The sequence below is a fragment of the Phaenicophaeus curvirostris genome, chromosome 1 (assembly GCF_032191515.1).
Source record: "Phaenicophaeus curvirostris isolate KB17595 chromosome 1, BPBGC_Pcur_1.0, whole genome shotgun sequence".
In the NCBI taxonomy this organism is placed as follows: Eukaryota; Metazoa; Chordata; class Aves; order Cuculiformes; family Cuculidae; genus Phaenicophaeus; species Phaenicophaeus curvirostris.
In genome coordinates, this window is record NC_091392.1 from 188,270,795 (window position 1) to 188,289,684 (window position 18,890).

At 49.5% G+C, this 18,890-nt stretch overlaps 1 protein-coding gene and 1 long non-coding RNA gene across 2 annotated transcripts; both read right to left on the reverse strand.

Annotated features, from left to right (window-relative positions):
* Nucleotides 1-7,140: 7,140 nt before the first annotated feature.
* On the reverse strand, nucleotides 7,141-12,658 carry SHISA2 (shisa family member 2). Its single transcript, XM_069882777.1, has 2 exons — nucleotides 12,324-12,658; nucleotides 7,141-10,257 (listed from the first exon to the last, which is right to left on the reverse strand). The coding sequence occupies exons 1-2, from the start codon at nucleotides 12,619-12,621 to the stop codon at nucleotides 9,704-9,706; spliced, it is 852 nt and encodes a 283-aa protein (XP_069738878.1). The 5' UTR covers nucleotides 12,622-12,658; the 3' UTR covers nucleotides 7,141-9,703.
* Nucleotides 12,659-14,453: 1,795 nt separating this feature from the next.
* Nucleotides 14,454-18,484, reverse strand: LOC138716845 (uncharacterized). The gene is made up of 3 exons (XR_011336753.1): nucleotides 17,955-18,484; nucleotides 17,795-17,834; nucleotides 14,454-16,235 (listed from the first exon to the last, which is right to left on the reverse strand). It is a non-coding gene; the product is annotated as an uncharacterized lncRNA (long non-coding RNA).
* Nucleotides 18,485-18,890: the final 406 nt, after the last annotated feature.

An 18,890-nucleotide genomic window follows, 5' to 3' on the forward strand; every position in this document is an offset into this window, starting at 1 on the left:
TTTTAAAACAACGAATTACTTCTGGATTTTTTAAATTAGGAAACAAAAAGGAGGTGTAAGCCAAATTTCCCTTTTTCCCTTTACGAGTCATCGCTTGAGCACATTTCAAAACCCTTTTATCCCAGAAGCCAGACCTAGTACCTGCTTTGCCTTTGCAGAGAAATAAAGAGTGAGTGATGAACTCCTTGCATATCCCTGTTGTGCTGCAGTAAACGCCTGCTCCTTCCCTGGGCTGTGGTAGCAGCAGGAACTTCACTGTATGTAAAAGCTTCTCGCACATCTGGGCAATCAATTATGCCAAAGTAAAATTGATGGTAAACTTGAATAAGCTTTATTCAGTTGGTGGTGAGAGAACTCAATGCTTATCCGACTGCTCCCTGCTCTACCATCTCTGGTACAGCACACTAAAAGGAAAATGATTCTCAGAATTGTTAAATATAATGGATTGCTGCTTAAACCCCTTATTAGATATATTACTTGACTAATCACCTCAGAGACTTTCCCTCTAATGGTTTGACAGGCAAGACTGTGAGAGTGTCTAGTGCTCATGTCTCAGAGGCAAATATTTACCGGAGCAGCTGCTAAGGCTGTTGCCAACAGTCCTTGGTGCCTTATACCAGACGCCTTATACCAGACCAAAGGGGAATCAAAGTCCTTAAACCCATAGATTAATGCTCAAGTCTGAATGGGAGCATTAAAAAATAAAAAGTGTAACTGAGAAAGGTCCATTTGAGGAATGTTAAGCAAAAAGATTTCAGAAATGTGATCCCTTCCTGTGAGCACTGCTGCGGCCGTACCCAGCCACCCAGCACTGGCCCTCCCTCCAGCACAGCCCTGCGCCTCTGAGCTCCCTCAGCATTTGAGGTGCAGCAAGTCCTCAGAAACTTGGAAGGAGCTGTACGTTTCCTCCTCAGAAGAAATACGGGGCTGCAGAGAAACGAGACTTGAAACATCCCTGACAGCCACTGCTGGTTCTTGGCTGTCCACATTAAGAAGGGAGCTCTAGGGCAGCTGGGCAGTGAGCTGTGTCCAAGGTGGGGGAGTGGTGAGCCGTGCTGGTGAGACCTTGCTGCAGTGGCTGTACCTCAGCCAGGACACAGGTCATGAGGAAGCTTGATAGGAGAGAACTCATGTTGCATTTTCCACGCAATGACATGGGTGCAGACAGTGCAGTGATGATGGAAGAGGTGGTCCTGCTTCCCCTCTGCATTTCCCCATGTGTCAGGTGGTGTCCCTGAGATTGTCATGTTGTTGGGGCAGCGGAGACACTGAGCTTGCTGGATCACGTGGAGCAGGCCCTTGAGTGATGAAGCTTGCAAGCTTTGAAAGTGTTTTGGCATTTAAATCCTGGAGTGAAGTGCCTGGGAGCTTCCACACTCGCACCACTTGGTGTCGGATGGCTTGGCTGTCACTGCCCTCCAGCCTGATCACAAACGTCCAGCACAGACATCACAGTAAAAGAAACGACTGATTTGTTGGTCTTGATGGATGCTATGAACCTAGTGGTACCTGCTAGTGACCAGTACAGACAGGAGGAGCACCTCCCAGTCCTTTGGGAGATAGAAGGCTGGAAGGTTGGGACTGTAGGTTGTGTTTGTGTAATGCACTGGGTTTGTGATTGTGCTGGTCCATCTCCCTTCTTCTATTTTCCAGATTGTGGAAGGAACTGCCTGCAAGGTTACTAATTCAGGCTTTAGTCTGGAGAAAAAAAAAAATGTGATATTATTCTAGTGTAAGTTCATTCAGATGTGCCTGGTATCAGAGCTTGAACTGCATACCTGTATCATACATGCTAATTAAATCTTGCATAATGACTATACAGATTTACCTGTACATAGTGAAGGTGGCATTTTAGCTTTTAAACAGGGAGCCTGCTTCTGACTGCACAGTAGATCTGCAGCGGTTGCTTTTGGTTTGCACCAATGTAAATGAAGAATCACTTTTTCCCCCATAACGAGACGTTTACCGTCGTGCGCGGACTGTCTGGTGTGTGAAGTCAATAGGATTCTTTCTCTCAAAAGCAAATACTCAAGGAATTAGCAGCTGCGTAAACCAATATTTACCATTTGGGTCATAAATCATAGCAGAGAAGGCACAACGTTCTGGTGTTGCTCTCTGGGAGGAGCGACGTTGTGTGATGGGCCAGGCTTGTCCTGGTGTGAGCGGCCACAGGGCTGTCAAGCTCCGGGATGTTTGTGGTGCAGCTGAACTTGGCTCTGAGCCTGGCAACATCACTGCTCTGCCAGCCTGTCCCCATCAGCTTTCAAAGTACTCTCCAACCCTGACTGAAGAAGTCACAAGATATCTTGGAAGGGAGATAGAGAGGTAATTTTATTTTATTGCTCTGTTATTGTTGCAGTCTGATACAGTGTTCATTCACTTGTCCCGGCTTAATTGGCTTGATATGATCCAAAGTGGTGCTTTCCTGCTCTTTTGTTCTTGAGTTAATCTACAAAGACAAACCAGTTCGGGCCATGCCCTGAGCTGCTTCAGCATAAAACACAAAGAAGTTTTGATGGAAAGCAACTCATCTTTTGAATTAAACAATGTTTCTCAGGTTGATGTATCATTGTTTGCCTTCACTTTGCTGGAGGTTTTCTGAAGGACTGATAATGGTGAACAAGGGATTGCTTACCTGAAAGTGAAGGATTATCATGTTTGGGAGAAAGAATGTTATTTCTGCGCTACTAAGTGGTGAAAAGAGCCTGTGATGGCAGACAAGGTTCTGTTTTCAAAGTTTAAGGTAATTTGCTTTTGACCTTCCTGATGTGCTCCTCAGCCAGTCGCATGTACCCATTGCCCCGATGACTGAGTTGTTACCTGTGTAGCTTCATCTCATCAGAATCATAGAATCATAGAATAACCAGGTTGGAAGAGACCCGCCGGATCATCGAGTCCAACCATTCCCATCAAACACTAAACCATGCCCCTTAGCACCTTGTCCACCCGTGCCTTAAACACCTCCAGGGAAGGTGAATCAACCACCTCCCTGGGCAGCCTGTTCCAGTGCCCAGAAGTTCCAGAAGTAACCACCAAAACTGATAAATATTAAAAAAAAAGTAAAGTAAATTAATCTTCTAACAAAGCCAGCAGCCAACAATGCTGGAAGCACTTGCAGACTGAAAGCTGTGATTCATGTTACACTCCAGAGAGGTTTCTCTCCCCCCTTCTAATGAATGTCAGGGAGTAAGCGGATACTTGGCCTCTGTCACACCTAGCAACTTCTCAGCTGTGCCTAGAGAAACGTTTGCCTTCTTGTTTTCAGTATTTGGAAAACCAGGAAGGCATCACCTTTGTTAAATGGGCGTCTAGCCTCCTGGCAAAGCTGTGCCTCCACTCATTAACCCGCTGGCCCCCATCCAGAGTAGCTGCCCCTGCAGGAGCTCCAGCTACGGCCGGATGCCCGGCTCCTCGTGGTGTGCGGGGCTGGTGTGGGGGCACGCAGGAGACAGAAAAGACATGAGGCCCAGAGAAAACATTGTGAGCAATCTAGCGTGGGGGAGCTGGAGAGGGTGGGAGGTGCAGGGTTGCGAGCTCGGTGAAAAGATCCCAAGTCGATGTGATGAGATTTCTAGGCCAAGCAAATATGAGAGTTTTTCTGTGGGCATATTACAAGACCTCTAAGTGTTGGGATGGGAAGGGGATCTCTGCAGCAGGGAGAGAGAAGCCCTGTGCCAGGCAGCTGTTTCTGCCCAGGGGGGGCTGGACCCAGCGCAGGAGCCGCAGGCATGGAGGGAAGGCGTGGCCCAACTGAACTTCACTTCCAGCTCTTGGCATGGCTGGGTCAGTGCTGCCAGCATTTGGCTGGTGCTGCTTCACATGAGGGTTTCCCACAGGTGAAGTCCACACCAATACCTTGTGCCATGTGGGTCAGCATGGTGGGCAGCTCCCCCACTGCTGTGAGGCACAGGAGGCTGTACAGCACCCATGGCTGGTGTTACCCGGCCATTCCAGTTGCTCAGAAATATTGTCAAAGGGATTAAACGCTCTGCTACAAGACAGGGGATACTGCGACCTCTAAGGGGCAGGATCCCACTGAACTGGCTCCATTCAGTGCAAATCACTGGAACAGGTTGCCCGGGGAGGTGGTTGAGTCACCTTCTCTGGAGGTGTTTAAAAGACGGGTGGATGAGGTGCTCAGGGACATGCTTTAGTGATTGATGGGAATGGTTGGACTCGATGATCCAGCGGGTCCTTTCCAACCTAGTGATTCTATGATTCTATGATTCCATGAACTGGGGAAGGGGAGAAAGGATGGAACAGGCTCAAGTGACTTGTTCAGCCCATTTGCAAGTGATCCTGGGCAGGAAAACGTTTCAAACCCCACTGAGGACAGAGAAATAATACAAAGGGACCTACAGAGAAGCAAGAAATATGAGCAGGAAACAATAAAATGAGACTCAGCTTGGAAAAATAGAAGGGAATCCATGTGGGGAATAATATTTAGTAACAACTTCAGTGGGAGGAGAACAGGAAAGCAGAAAATCTGGAGGGGAAAGAAGAGCTCTGGCAAGACCAAAAGGGAACGGCAAATTAGATATTTTTAAAGGGAGATGCTGAGGTTAACGTGCTGAGCTGGGACCCAAACCCCAGCTCGCTCTCCCATAGGCATTATGGGCCACATTTAAGCAACAGCTTCTAATTGCATGAAGATCCACTTTCTCCTGATCAACATGGCAATGGCCGGTAACCTCTTGCTGATGGGGAGGAATGGACTTTGTCCTCTGATCATGCCCAGCTAATAGGTAAGACCTTTCAAAGTGGTTCTCCATGTGCATGTTGTGAGGAGGTTGTTGCTGGTGATGGTTCCGTGCCGTTCCCCTGCATGCCAAGTGGTTTGGGCACCATGGGTCAGCTTGGTCCCATCTTGTTCTGCTCTCTGACCTGATGGGGTTGCCTGCAGCTGCTGTGGCAGTACCACTGTGCCCACAATCCCCTTTCCAAGGACACCAGCAATGCATCGGCATCTGCTACGGGCAAACCAGTGCCAGCCCAGCCTGTACGTGTTTTTCTGGCCTCTCCTCACCATCATTACTCTTTACTGAGGCCACCGTCTCTGGCATGGCACTGAACAGTTTAGTGCCTTAAGTAGGTAGCAATGTACTCAGACACAGGCACTGAAAAAGTACACATACACTTTAAATTGCGAGTGAGAACATAAATCTAAGTGTGTGAACAGCAGGAAAGAAGAAGAATTATTTAGAGCAGGCTGGGAAGATGGGAGTGAGTAATGGGATGAAACTGAGCAAACAAAAAGGCGTAGAGCCCCTCAGAGCAGCTTTCCTGTGCTGTGCATCATCCGTCACAGAGCTGCACAACGTGCCCCAGACACCCCGTGGGGAGCACTCGGACAGGGCTGCAGGGTGGGTGAAGTGCCTGCAGGAGTGGCTCCATCGCTTCTTACAGCCTTATAAGGCTAAAAATATATTTACAGGCTTTGCAGCAGGTTTACAAGTGTGATTGTGAGGGTTTTTTAATCCTTGCGTTATAAAGAAAACGGGAAGACTGTCTCTCCTATGGAAAAGATGCACACTCCTTGGTAGGACCTAAGAGCTCTCATGCCTGTCCCCGTCCCTGCCCCAAGCCCACCCGTGCGGACGGTGCTGCAGCAGCGCTGCGCTGGGGTTTTCTAGTTATGGTGTTACATGTGGGACGATTCCTTCTGCTTCGCAACCAAACAGACCCTGAGTTCGAGACTCCGAGAAGGCTCCAGGGAGACATTATAGCAGCCTTCCAGTGCTTAAAGGAAGCCTACAGGAAAGCTGAGGAGGGGCTTTTTATCAGGGAACGTAGTGATAGGACAAGAGATAAAGTTTTTTCAGCTGAAAGAGGGGAGGTTTAGATTAGATATGAGGAAGAAATATTTGACTGTGAGGGTGGTGAGGCACTGGAACAGGTTGCCCAGAGAAGTTATGGAAGCCCCATCCCTGGAAGTGTTCAAGGTCAGGTTGGATGGGACTTTGAGCAACCTGTCCTAGTCTTAGGTGTCCCTGCCCATGGCAAGGGCGTAGGAACTGGATGATCTTTAGGGTCCCTTCCAACCCAATCCATTCTATGATTCTGTGATGATTCAACTAGCACTGTAGCCTATAAAAATGTACAGAAATGCATCATTTTCCTAATGACCATTTGTGCTTGCTCAGAGTTTATCAGCAAGTTTCCATGCTGTCTTTCCTCATGCCATCCATTGCCACCACATGCTGAAGAGAAAAACCCTTCCCTGCTCTACAAAGCTTGCAAAGTAAAAAAAAACAAAACAAAACCAAACTATTGGCCTCTCCTGCTGCGAAGTGCTCATCACCGCAGCACATCTGCTCTAAGCTATGGTTGACCTCTCCTCCTCCTTCCCTGCCAGCTTTCTGCTTCCAGCCTTGCTCCTTTGCCTCCCCCTGATACCCCAGAAGCTGGGACATTCTGGGACACACTATGTACAGCCTGACCAAGGCTACATTTTACCCCAGACTCTTCTTTCCTATTTATTTGAGTGATAAACATGCCCCTTCCACTCCCCCAGCCGCTCACCTGCTTGGCCTCACAGGGCAGCAGCAACAGTACCAGTGTTGGCATCACCAGTGGCTGGAGGAAGAAAACACCAGGAAAGCGAAGGAGACCTGTTGCAGACTGAGTTACGTCTCCTTGAACAACACAGGTTTAGGTTTTTTGTCTGACTTACAAGGATGGAATTTGCTCAAGTCAGAAGGGTGTCTGCGCAGAAGGAGATGGGAGCAGCATGGCCACTCACTGAGAGTAACTGCAAATCCAACTGAAACCAAAATCCTCTGAAAATGCCAGGTGCTGCAAAGTGTTCAGCATTACTTGGAAAGGGGGAGCCTGACAGGACCATAGGCCCTGCCCATCCTGCTCCCGCTGCTGCTACCCAACCATCCCTGCAACCACTGAGACATGAGGGGTCTCTAGCTCACCCGATGCCCACTCCCTGCTCTCCTTCTCTCCAAACAGCTCCCACAGCCATAACTCACAAGGGCACAGCATTTGGCCACTGTTGTTCTTTAAAAACACAGTCAAAAGTCCTAACTTTGCTTTTTGGCAGGGTGTGGAGAACTAGGCTGGTCAGATGTGCTCTTGTAGGCAGAGGGAAATTAAGCATTAATTGAAGACAAGAACTATAACAGAGCAAATAAAAACAAAGTCACACCATAAAGTATTTATTAAGAAACAAAGGGGGCTTTTTTTTCTTCATTGGTAAGAAGCACTTTAAAGCAAGTGCCCTTTCAGAGATGTAAGAGCTATATTAAATGGTAACAATGGTTTTACATTATTGTACATGACATAAAAAAAAACGATCACAGCTCGCAAACTTCCTCTCATTACAATGCAGTTTTTTCTGCTTTCAGTTGTAAATTAATTTCTACAGACTTAAATTTAACTTATTCTTTTTTTAAAAAAAAAGTAAACAATATACAAAGAACTTCACCTGAATTTCATAGGTCTGTGCGGAGGTGTCCTTGCCAGGGCATGTGCAAGGCAGGCAGTGAGTGCATTGCTGTGGGGTGGGGGGGTGAAAGTGGACTTGGTTCACAGCTGGGAAAGATCAGGAACACATGGATGGGCTCATAGTCAGGCCATGCAGTGACAAGCCAGGTCTCACCTGGGGCCAAGCACCTCCAGCTCCTGCCGAAACTACCAGCTGCTGAAGGCAGCCAAGCCTCTCCCCTGATGCCACCTCAGCTTTGGAATGTCAGCGTGACCAAGCTGCAATGTGGGCAGGTAGAAACCTCGATCCCCGAGACCCAAGTGCACGCTGGGTCCTTCAAAAGCCTGGCAGCACCCAGCTCTGGTGCACCTACTGCCTTTAAAGATTCCCCCAGCACCGAGACATGCAGAGAGAGCAGAGCTGTCACCCACCACCTCCAGCAGCTGGCTGCTGCCTCGCCCAGACACCCAGCCTGGCTGAAAGGGAAGCTGGGTCTCGTAAACCAACCTTTCTGCCCAGGTCCCACATACCGAATGAGCGATCACAGCCAGGAACAGCAGATCTGGGATAAATTACCTATTCATTTTCCTGTGTCAGTGGTGAAACCATTTCTGCCCACCACAGACTGCCTGTGTGTGGCATGTTTACGAGTAAACCACTGGATTTGGCAAGGCTTCTGCACTTATGCATCATTTAAAAACAGACATACAAAAAATAGTAGTATTGCAGTTATTGCTACATACTGATACAGTATCAGACATTAAGAAACCTTTCATCAGCTCTGGTCTGGTTAAAGTAATTGCCCAGTTTGGCGATGTGCCCTCTGTTTTGGCTGAAGAATACATAGATGGAAATGCAGCAACTATGTTTTTTAAGAGACAAAACCAGCCTTAAACAGTTTTTTGCATCCTAGGTGATACATTACAATTAGCATGGTCTGATTATTCCCAGCATGCTGTTGCCTCTTCAGCCTGGAGAGGTATTTTTCCCAGCACAAAGCAAAGCAAGACGGAGACAGCAGCTCCAGTCTAGAGCTGTGCCATCCCCCCAGCATCGGCATTGTGACTCCTCCCTGAGACCCCACGGCATCACAGGGAGCCACAAGCACCTCCATCCTTTGGTCAGGCCCTTAACCTTGTTTTTATACACCACTGTGCCTTCTTACTCCTCTGGCCCCCAGGTAAAGGAGAAAAGGGGATGGGTTTCAAAGCTCTGCCAGCCCCTCCGTGCCCAGGTTGGGGTGACTTTGTATGACCCTCCCAGGGAGCAGGGCTGGGGACACGGAACAGGCTTGCAGGGGCACGAAACCCTTTTTCCTACGGTCAGACTCAATCGCAAGCAGGGTTATAGTCTGACAACTTCATGCGCATTCACACGGGTTTACTGTTTCATGGGAAGTGAGGTTAAATCAAGCGTGTTCGGAATCACAGTACAGCATTCTCTACAAAGGCAGTTGCAGCTCAGATGCCGCTGCTGTACCAATAGCTTTGCCGAGCATCAGGAAGAGCAAGCACCTCGTACCCTGCTTTCAGTAAAGTTCACAAAGATAAAAGTCTGTGCAAACCACTACTGGGTTCTGATATTGAGGCAAAACCAAATCAAGAAGGGTTCCAAGTGCACTGGAAGGAAGAGCGGAATAATTCACACTCTTTAATTCCTACATAAACACCAGAGATAAAGAAAATCAGTCTTTGCAAGACCAAACCTTTCATGGCATTCCACCCCAAACTGGGAGTGTGTATCAAACCAAGGGGGCTGGTACCAGCACCCGGCATTGCACTGTTCCGCTCTTGGTTGTGATTGTCTGTAAAGCAACGGGAAACGTCATTAAGGAGCTGGGAGAGGAGAAAAGAGGTTTCATGAGTACTGTAGTCTTGTACAGTGTAACAAAACTCTTTCTACAAATTAATTAGGCAAATACTTCTGACCATGTCATACCTGAAGGGCACTTAATGGCTCCGGCATTTATCTCGCAAGTACAGTGAACGGAAATGCATTTGCATTTTCAGCGTAATCCTTCGCTGCTGTAAATCATGCACTGGAATGAGAGCGTATCTGGCAACGTTAATTCAGAGATATCATCCTACAGTTTCTGGCAACGGACCCCGATGAAAATAAATGGTTTATAAACACTGTCTGACATGCATGAGCCTTTCAAAATTATTTACAAGTGATGTTCTGGGAGCTTCATTCCAAGGAAATATTTCTCCTCTGTTCAGTTTAGATATTAAAATCTGTCGGGTGGGGAGGTGGGGGAAGGTGTCAGCGCTACACAGTCACAGCTGGGTACATCTTCTGTTCGCTGTTGGTGTGTGGGTAGGGAGACTGGATCTGCCTGTAGCCGCTCTGCAAACCATCGAGGAACGGGGGCACCGGGGTCAGCGGCATCGAGTCGTGCTGCACGGCGTAGCCCACGTACTGGGGGTGCAGGTACTGCCCCTGGTGTGGCACAATCTGGGTAGCCTGCTGGCAGTTCAGCACTGAGAAGTTCGTCGGCATGTTGACGTAGACGTTATTCATGGTCCCTTCTGGCAAGCAGCAGTTGGTCTGGGACCTGGTCGGGGGTGCTCTGGCTCCCGAGTTGGCGCTGGAGCTGGAGCTGGCGGCCGTGCTCGACTGGCGGGAGGAGGAACCCCGGGAGGTGCTGGCACTTGGGATCATGGGGATAGTCTCCATCAGGCGGGTGCCCCCCGGGGCTCGGCTCTGCTGGGGCTCCTGCTTGGGCCGCAGGCATCTGCAGCAGCAAGCTGCCACCAGAGACCCCAAGATGATGAAGGCGACGAATACAGATCCAACAATAAGGAACGGCACGTAGATGGGCACTGCAAAAGCAAGGAAAATATCATCACCGGGGGACAAAGACAAACCTAAGCAGCTGTGGCAGAAGGTCCCGTCCCTCCTCAGCTGAGCCCACCTCCCCCCAGCACAGGTCAATGCAGGGTGAGCACTAAAAGCTGTGCATGCAGCCAAGCATTTCACACAGGAAAGATGAAGAAGGCTGCTGAAACCCATGGCTGGAGGTTCCAAAAGAATCTTTGAAGTTATTAGCAGGGACGAAAGCTCACAGCTCATGCCTCGCTCCTGCTGATGGTGGTCTAGTCCACATCAACCATCACTCCACATCTCCCCAGACCTTGTCTCCAATACACCCTGCTAGAAAAGTCAGGCAAGAGAACGCTGGTTTTGAACAGTGCCATGGGGAGAAACTTCGGGGGCAGGATCCCTGCTCAGAGCTCAAGAGTATGAGGCGGTCCGACCCTGGTGCTGCACTGCATCCCTCCCCATTGCCAGCCCTCTCTGGCTGCTGTGCCCCTTGGGGCAGGGTGACAGCCAGGCAGCAAATGGGGCAACACTCAGGGGGCTCTGCCACCCCACAGCCCCAGGGATGAACGTCTGGCTGTACCTCCTGGTTTAGGGAGAAACCACAGAGTGGGTAGTGGGGTGACACCACCACACTCCGAAGTTCCACTATCAGCAGAGGGGGAGCATCCCTCTAGCTTTAAGAAGGGACATCAGGGCAAGAGTAAGGGTGGGCAAAAGGTGAGAGCAGAAAATACAGGTGACGAATGCTTCAGCAGTGGAGTTGGGAGCCCGACAAGGGGCTTGGTAAACAAAGTCCTTGGAAGGACCTGAGCTCCGGTTGCTCTGCACACTCAGGGAAAAAGCCGTTTTCTCTGCCTCAGTAAGAAATTTGCATGGACATATCCAGGAATAAGGAAGGGAAGGCGCCTCCTGTCACAAGTGAATGCTCCCAACAACACACCTAGGCTCCATCATTTCCACTGACCCCTGACCAACACCAGCACAGCCACCGCTGACACTGCACCCTGGGCAGGGATGTAGCTGCCCCTCCTGTGAGTTAACCAGTGCCAGTGCTGCGACATGGCTCCCAAACTCCCTGAGCAGTAAATATTAATTGTTAAGAAAATTAACTGCCAAGAAAAATATCCTGTTCTCAGAATGCAAACAGGGTTGGATACCTCCAACTGAAGTCAAGATATCTGACTGCATGGAGCAAGTTATTAACCAAAAGGACACATTTCTCCCATTTCTTTCGTAATTTTTGCTATTTTTAGACAAAAGGCATGCAAAAAATTGTCTCCATTTCTGCGCTACAGCGGCTCCTTAGCAGGTGCACACACTTGTACAGGCTGTAACAGTTCTCCAAGAGTAAATCTGTCCTAATTATAACATCACTTCAGGCAACTTCTAGCGCATTCAGCATTTGGCGATGGCAACCAGGGTGCTGGGAAGCCACCGAGGCGTTTTTTAAAACGGCAGCAGAAAGACAGTTTATCCTTGAAATTCAGTCTTGTAAAAACTCATCCTAAGCTGGGGGACCTGAGCTGCAAGAACAAAAACGATCAGAGAACGGACCCGCCAGAAATCACGTTGAAATGTCACGTTACTGAGGATTTTCTTTCCCTGCTCAAACGGGTCTTTTCATTCCGTTTTTCCCTTTCCAATCGGGAGCGCGCACGGGGCTCGAGGAGCCGGTCCCGAGCGGAGTCACCGGCTTTTAAAGCTGATAAAGCTGGACTTTAAAAACAAAAACCAAACAAACAAAAAAAACCCACACAAAAAAAACCCCAAAACAACGCAGGGGGAAAAAAAAAAGGCAGCACCTAAGCGCGGATCCCCCGGTTCGGCAGCCCCCGAAGGGCTCGGGTCCATCCAGGGCGCCCCGCGCCGGGGAAACGGCGACAAGGCGGGGAGCGGGAGGGATGCGGGGGAGACGGGGGGATGCGGACGGGACCCGGGGGGGCGCAGGAGGAGACGCGGAGGGGAACGCAGAGGGGGATGCGGACGGGGACGCAGCGGGGAGCCGGACGCTCGGGAGCCGGCGGGCCGCCGGGAGCCCTCCCCGCAGCCCCGCGGTGCCGCTCACCCGCCGCGCCGTCGGGGCCGTCCTTGCCGGGGCGGGCGGGGTGCTCGCCGCCGCCGAGCCGCCGGTCGTTGTCGCAGGCGCCCTGGTCGAGTCGCGCCTCGGGGCTGGCGCAGCAGTAGCGGAGCGCGCAGCTGCCGCAGCAGATGGTGGCGTCGCCGCCGTCGAAGCGCTCGGGGCACTGGAAGCCGTCCCGCCAGCCGCCCTGCGCGTCCAGCCAGCCGTGGCAGTACTCGCCGCTGGCCGCGGCCCCCGGCGGCAGCAGCCAGCCCAGCGCGGCCAGCAGCACCCAGCGCCGCATGACCGGGGGCGCCCTCAGCGCCGCCCCGCGCCGCCGCGCCGCCGCCGCCGCATGCCCGCCGCGGGGTGTCGGGGGGTGGAAAGGCTCGCTCGCTCCCTCCCCGAGTCCGCGGGTGAATCCTCCTCCTCCTCCTCCTCCGCCCGCCCCAAGGAACCCGCGGAACCCGCGGAACCGCCGCCGTGCGCCCCGTCCGGCGCCGCTGGGGGGAGCGGCGGCCGCGCCCCCCGCCTTATAGAGAGCGCGGGCAGCGCCGCGCGTGCGCAGCCCCGCCCCGCCCCGCCCGACGGCGCGGCCCGTGCCGGGGGGGAGGAGATGGGAGAGGGCAGAGGGGATGGGGGGATGCAGTGCGGAGAGAGGGGGCAGCGGGGATGAGAGGAAGGACGGAGGGTGTCATAGAATCATAGAATAACCAGGTTGGAAGAGACCCACCGGATCATCGAGTCCAACCATTCCTATCAAACACTAAACCATGCCCCTCAGCACCTCATCCACCCGTGCCTTAAACACCTCCAGAGAAGGTGAATCAACCACCTCCCTGGGCAGCCTCTGCCAGTGCCCAATGACGCTTTCTGTGAAAAATTTTTTCCTAATGTCCAGCCTAAACCTCCCCTGGCGGAGCTTGAGGCCATTCCCTCTTGTCCTGTCCCCCGTCACCTGGGAGAAGAGGCCAGCACCCTCCTCTCCACAACCTCCTTTCAGGTAGTTATAGAGAGCAATGAGGTCTCCCCTCAGCCTCCTCTTCTCCAGGCTAAACAACCCCAGCTCTCTCAGTTGTTCCTCATAAGGCCTGTTCTCCAGCCCTTTCACCAGCTTCGTTGCTCTTCTCTGGACTCGCTCCAGAGCCTCAACATCCTTCTTGTGGTGAAGGGCCCAGAACTGAACACAGGATTCGAGGAGCGGTCTCACCAGTGCCGAGTACAGAGGGAGGATAACCTCCCTGGACCTGCTGGTCACGCCGTTTCTGACACAAGCCAAGATGCCATTGGCCTTCTTGGCCACCTGGGCACACTGCTGGCTCATGTTCAGTCGCTGTCAACCAACACCCCCAGGTCCCTCTCCTCCAGGCAGCTTCCTAGACAGACTTCTCCCAGTCTGTAGCACTGCATAGGGTTGTTGTGCCCCAAGTGCAGGACCCGGCATTTGGCCTTGTTAAACCTCATGCCGTTGGACTCAGCCCAGCGGGCTGAGGGGGAAGCGCGTGGGATGGGAGGAGGCAGAGGGGACGGAGTGGGGGACGGAGGGGATGAACAGGGGAGAGCGGGGAGGGAAGAGGGGCAGTGGTGTTAGAGGCAGGCAGAGGGGAGGGAGGAAGGCAGAGACGAAGGAGGGGAGTAGAAGTGATGGGGGAACAGGGGATGGAGGGGGCAAAGGTGAGGGGCAGAAGGGATGGATGGGGCACAGTGGGGAAGAAGGGGGACAGTGGTGTTGGAGGCAGGCAGAGGGGATGGAGCGGAGGCAGAAGTGATGGAGGGGGACAGGGGGGATGGAGGGGAGCAGCGGGGATGGAGGGGACAAGAGAGCAGGTGGTGCAGTGGGCACTGGTCCCCAGTGTGTCCCCCGAAGTGGCCCCGCTGCCCCCTGCGCAGGGCTGGGCACCGCTGCTCTCAATCGATGCCAGTTTTCCACCTTCCAGCTCCTCAACTGGCAGTGGCAGCTCAGGGGATGGCGTTAGGATGCTCCTGTGGCAAAACTTGAGTTTTATGGAGAGATTAAACACAACTCGCTATTACCAACTGATGCTTCTCACTTACAAGACAGTAGATCAAGTAAAGCCCACTTCTTTCAATGAAAAAAAGAAAAAAGCATAAAATGTGTAACTCTTATGTCTGTCATTGGTTTTAGACCTGCTTCTAAATCATTTCTCTACAAGGAAGGTGACTACACAGTTGTGTTTATTTCACTCACTCTTCCAAGCTTTTCTTCTTCAATTAAATTACAGTCTTTCACTAATAACATATCAGTCCTTCCCCCTCCGTCTTCCTCTCCCTCTTTTGTTCTCACTCTTTTCAGTCGCTCCCAGACAGCTGCAGGCTTTCACAGAGGTATTAGTCTGGAGTACCAGATTGTGGTCAAATTACAGCCCAGGTAATTGCATTTTGCCCCCTTCCCTTCGCTGCTGCTCCCGGAGAGTTGTTTCCCAGCCGTGTCCCTTTCCCAGCTCAGCCCCAGCCAGAGCCACGCCGTGGCAAGGGCAGGGTGCAGAGGTGGTTCCCACACATCTCACACCTTACCCCAAAGAGGAGTAGTAACCCAGAGCAGCCGAGCTTTGGAAAAGCTCGTAGTTATCAAGATGAGAAGTGGAATTGTAGTGGTACAGGTTCTGCATCGCCCATATCAACTTGGCTGGATGGATGAGAAGAAACTTGCGTGCTCCATCTGAAATCCTGATTAGCAGCTCCCCAGAGCTGACAGCTCTCATGTGTTTGGTCTGGGATGAAGAGCACCCCATGGACAGTCATGACTAACAACGTTTCATACAATTAGCCCGTATCACCCAGAGCACTCGTTGCCCAATGTACCCCGTGCTGCGGGTCAGCCTCAAGGCGCCAGGCAGGAAGGGGAGCATCTGCAGAAGGAGTTAAAACCATGAACTCCCACCAGTGACCTGGCTGGCAGCCCCTAGTGACAGCAGGGCAGCTTTTAAATGCCTTCATTCACAGAAGTCCTCCTGAAATATTTTCTTCACGTCAGGGTAGGATAAACATCTTCATAATAAGAAAAGAAGCTTCTTGATGCTTTCATACGCAGCTAGCAAAATACTTTCCCAGTCCCATCCTTCGAGTTGATGGTTCCACTAATGTTCAGCAAGGTGGATCTCTCAGGAGCAATAACAGCCTGATAGAAGCCAGTCTACTTTATACTTATCTAGCCCATAGGTATTCGCAGTTAGGAGCCTTCATCACAACAGCATACCAACACCTGATCCTTTGCAGAGATTATCTGTAACAGGTACTTTATGTATTCAAGCTCAGAATTTGTCTTAACTTGTCTGGGTAAAAGCAGAGATAGTAGCACACCTCATTACACTTCTGTAAAACTTAAAACGCTTGGCATTTTGCAAAGTGCTTTAGGACTCATTTAACAATAAACTAATTAGCAGATTATTTTTAAAGCTGTCTTTACAAGCTGATCAGGTAATATCTGTATGATTTAAAGCACACACACAAAAAAAACCCATATAACCAATATATATGAAAATACACAAGCATAGCAACAGTCTTTTCTCCTCTGCAACTTTTCCAGTCACTCTCGTGTGCCTAGCAATCTCATAACATCAGCTCAGTCTTTTTCAATGTAAACTGAACCTATCTCTAAGGCCCCAGATCCTGTAGGACACCAACCTCACTGGATCCCATCGTACTGAGCATTTTGCACCTTTTAGAAAAAACTTAAACATCATACATATATATATATATAAATGTTAGACTGGGCAAAGCTCTTCAAAGCCTAGAGACATTCAGTGATGATCACACAGTCTATAAATCTCTATTATCTGCTTCAATTTTATTTTTTTCTACAAGTCTTTGAATCTGTACTACTGCTACCAGGGGTAGTTTTCTTAGGCCTTTGGCTCCGTAGAAATGGTCTTTGCCCTTCTCAAGCTGAATGCATGACTGCAGGAAAGGGAATAAGAGGTTTCATTTCAGAACTTGCATTTGAAGAACTCATATGCTGTTCTGTCATTCATGAAAAATCTGCTCACTCAGAGCAGGGAAAATAAGAGTTAAGATTACTTTTGGTACGTGTCTGAAACTGAAAAAGTGCATTTTCTGTATGATTTTTAACACTCTGAACTGCAAACTGCCTGTGCAGCAGTGCAGGGGATAAATGCATTTACAGCATGTTAGAGCTTTGATAGGACCCAGCATCCAGCTGTTGTGCTGGCCGTGCCGGACTGGGATGCTGATCCTTACAGGCAAAGCTGCTGCAGGGTAATCACCCCTGTATGCTTCGATGACTGTGTAAGACCCGTATCTTTTTACCTTGTAAATTCATTCCATCACTGCCTTGACAGATACTCTCCTTATTATAACAAAGGCATGTTTGCTATTTTACTACTAGAGTCCCTCTACTGCTGGAAATTTTTCAAAAGTATTTATGTGCCTTCACAGCACCGCACTTTGCTTTCCTTAGGTTTGCAGGCCTCGTTTGACAGAGGTCCTTGCAAACACAGTTGTTACTACCTCAAAAAAAGACATCAGAAATAGGAAAGGCAAGAAAAGAAAGAGAATATGACAACTTGTCTTTAGTCCTTAAGAGCTCCCAGTTCAGCAGGTGAAAAAATGACCAAGGACACCCCACAGAGTTTGTCACAGTGAGGTACCACAAGTATTTGTTGGGGCTGGCTGAGTCAGCGCACATTGGATAGGAAGGAGGGAAGAGAAAGGACAAATTGGGGGAAGTTGTAACAATAATAAGTGAGAAACAGTCTCTCTCTGTGCCCGACTCATAAATTTTCCAAGACAGAGAAGGAGCACAGATCTGTCTTCTTATTCTGTATCTCTGTCTGTTTTGGTTGGAACATCATTAGAGCTAGGAAAAGGAAAACCCTGCAACACGACTCCCTGAGCTGCCATGAGCTCCTGTGGGTATATACATAGCTTTGGCTGTTAGGGATCTTTTCCTTTCCCCATCATATTTCCAACTCATGCTTTGCAATTTGCTACATTCTCTTGGTGGTAAGAGACACACAAAAATGGCAGCAAAACTCTTATCCTCTTTTCAACTCATCAGAGGTAAACTGTACATGGTGGGTCGATGCTTTCTCCTCTTCCCCTTTTGTATATTCAATTTCATTCTTGGTAGCCTAATCACTTAGTACAAGTGAGATCACCTGCTTTTCTTTGTGCCTAGCCCTGGATGCCAAAGAGGCATTTATGTACCTTTCTCATTATGTTTAGCCAGTGTATCTACCGCTACATCATCACTGTCAAACAATTCTGCAACCTTATCAGAAACCTTGAAAATCTGGATTCGGGAATTACTTTGGCTCTATAGTTGTGTCCATGACATCTCAAACCAGGATTGTAAATTAAAAATCATAACCTGAAATTTTCTCCCAGTAAAAAGCTAGAATTCATGGTGACAGTACTATCATTTAGATCATGTGACATGTAAAAGCCAGGGCATGCTTAGCACAAGAGCCGGATTTTATTGCAGTTTGTATACTTACATATTGCGGCTTAACACTTCATCGGTAGAAATTCCTCTTCCTGGTAACGTAAAATAGTGGAATCAATTCCCACTTGAAAGCCAAGCTGAGTACGTAGGGGTTTAGCTGTTTAAAAACCTGTTTTGCTGTTTGGGTTTATTTAAAACTATAAACAAATTACCTTGGAGTCAGGAATTTCTGTGTCTTGTACATCCATCCTGGCAAAGTCACTTCTCAGCTCAAACAGTGTTTCCTTCGGATAGAGCAATACCTTGCTGCCCCCATGTGAAGTTAATGGGAAGGGCAGCGTAATTAGAACAGCGTTTCTACAGGTTTTATAAGGAGAACTGTTGTAGTCACAAGCAGTGTCGTTAATGACAGGCTGTACTAAAGCAATTTCCCAGATGAAGATAGTCACCAGAATATATGAACTTAACTTAGTAGGGTTTCTCTCTCTTCCTGCCCTGGTTTTTAGCTACCTTTTACACTAGTGTAGCTATACGGTAAGTATTACTTAAACACTGTCAGTATATTAAAAGGCCTAAACTGCTACTCCAACTGTGGTATCACTTGCATAAGCCAGACTTTTTCTGTTTCTGCTTAGGGAACGTATTTAAATATCTACATTTTAAAATGCATATGTATCCAAAGCAGAATGACTTTATTGGCTCTCATTTCCTGGAAAATAATTAGAACAAGACGTCCCAAGAAAAAAAATCTCACAGAAAGATTCAAAGGATTCAAAATAACCTGAAATGAAATGATATGAAGTGCACACACCCCTCAAGGGCCAGGCTGTCAGCTGCAGCAGCACCAAGCACATCAGTGCACAAAGATTCGGCTTCTGCTATCAGTGCTCACTGAAGTGACACCAGACATCAGCACCGGCACCACGTTATCACAGCCAGCGCAGACACCTCCAGTATCACATGGCTGGCTCCAAAATGCACCACTGTCTCGATAACGGGGTTAAGGGATGCAGGCTGCGGGGAGCACACTGAGCCCTGCCGAACCAGGGCTGTAGGGAGTTTGTTAGCATTAGCCAACTACTCAACTGTGATCAATGTAACTGTCAAGCTCTTCTCGCAGGAGTCTTAGTACATTAATTTTTGGAGCT

Bases quoted from the DNA above. Each gene is read 5' to 3' on its own strand.
- SHISA2 (XM_069882777.1), bottom strand. From the start codon at position 12,621: ATGCGGCGCTGGGTGCTGCTGGCCGCGCTGGGCTGGCTGCTGCCGCCG. The intron at 10,258-12,323 runs GTGAGCGGCACC...TTGCTTTTGCAG, and splicing joins CGGCCCCGACGGCGCGGCGG to TGCCCATCTACGTGCCGTTC.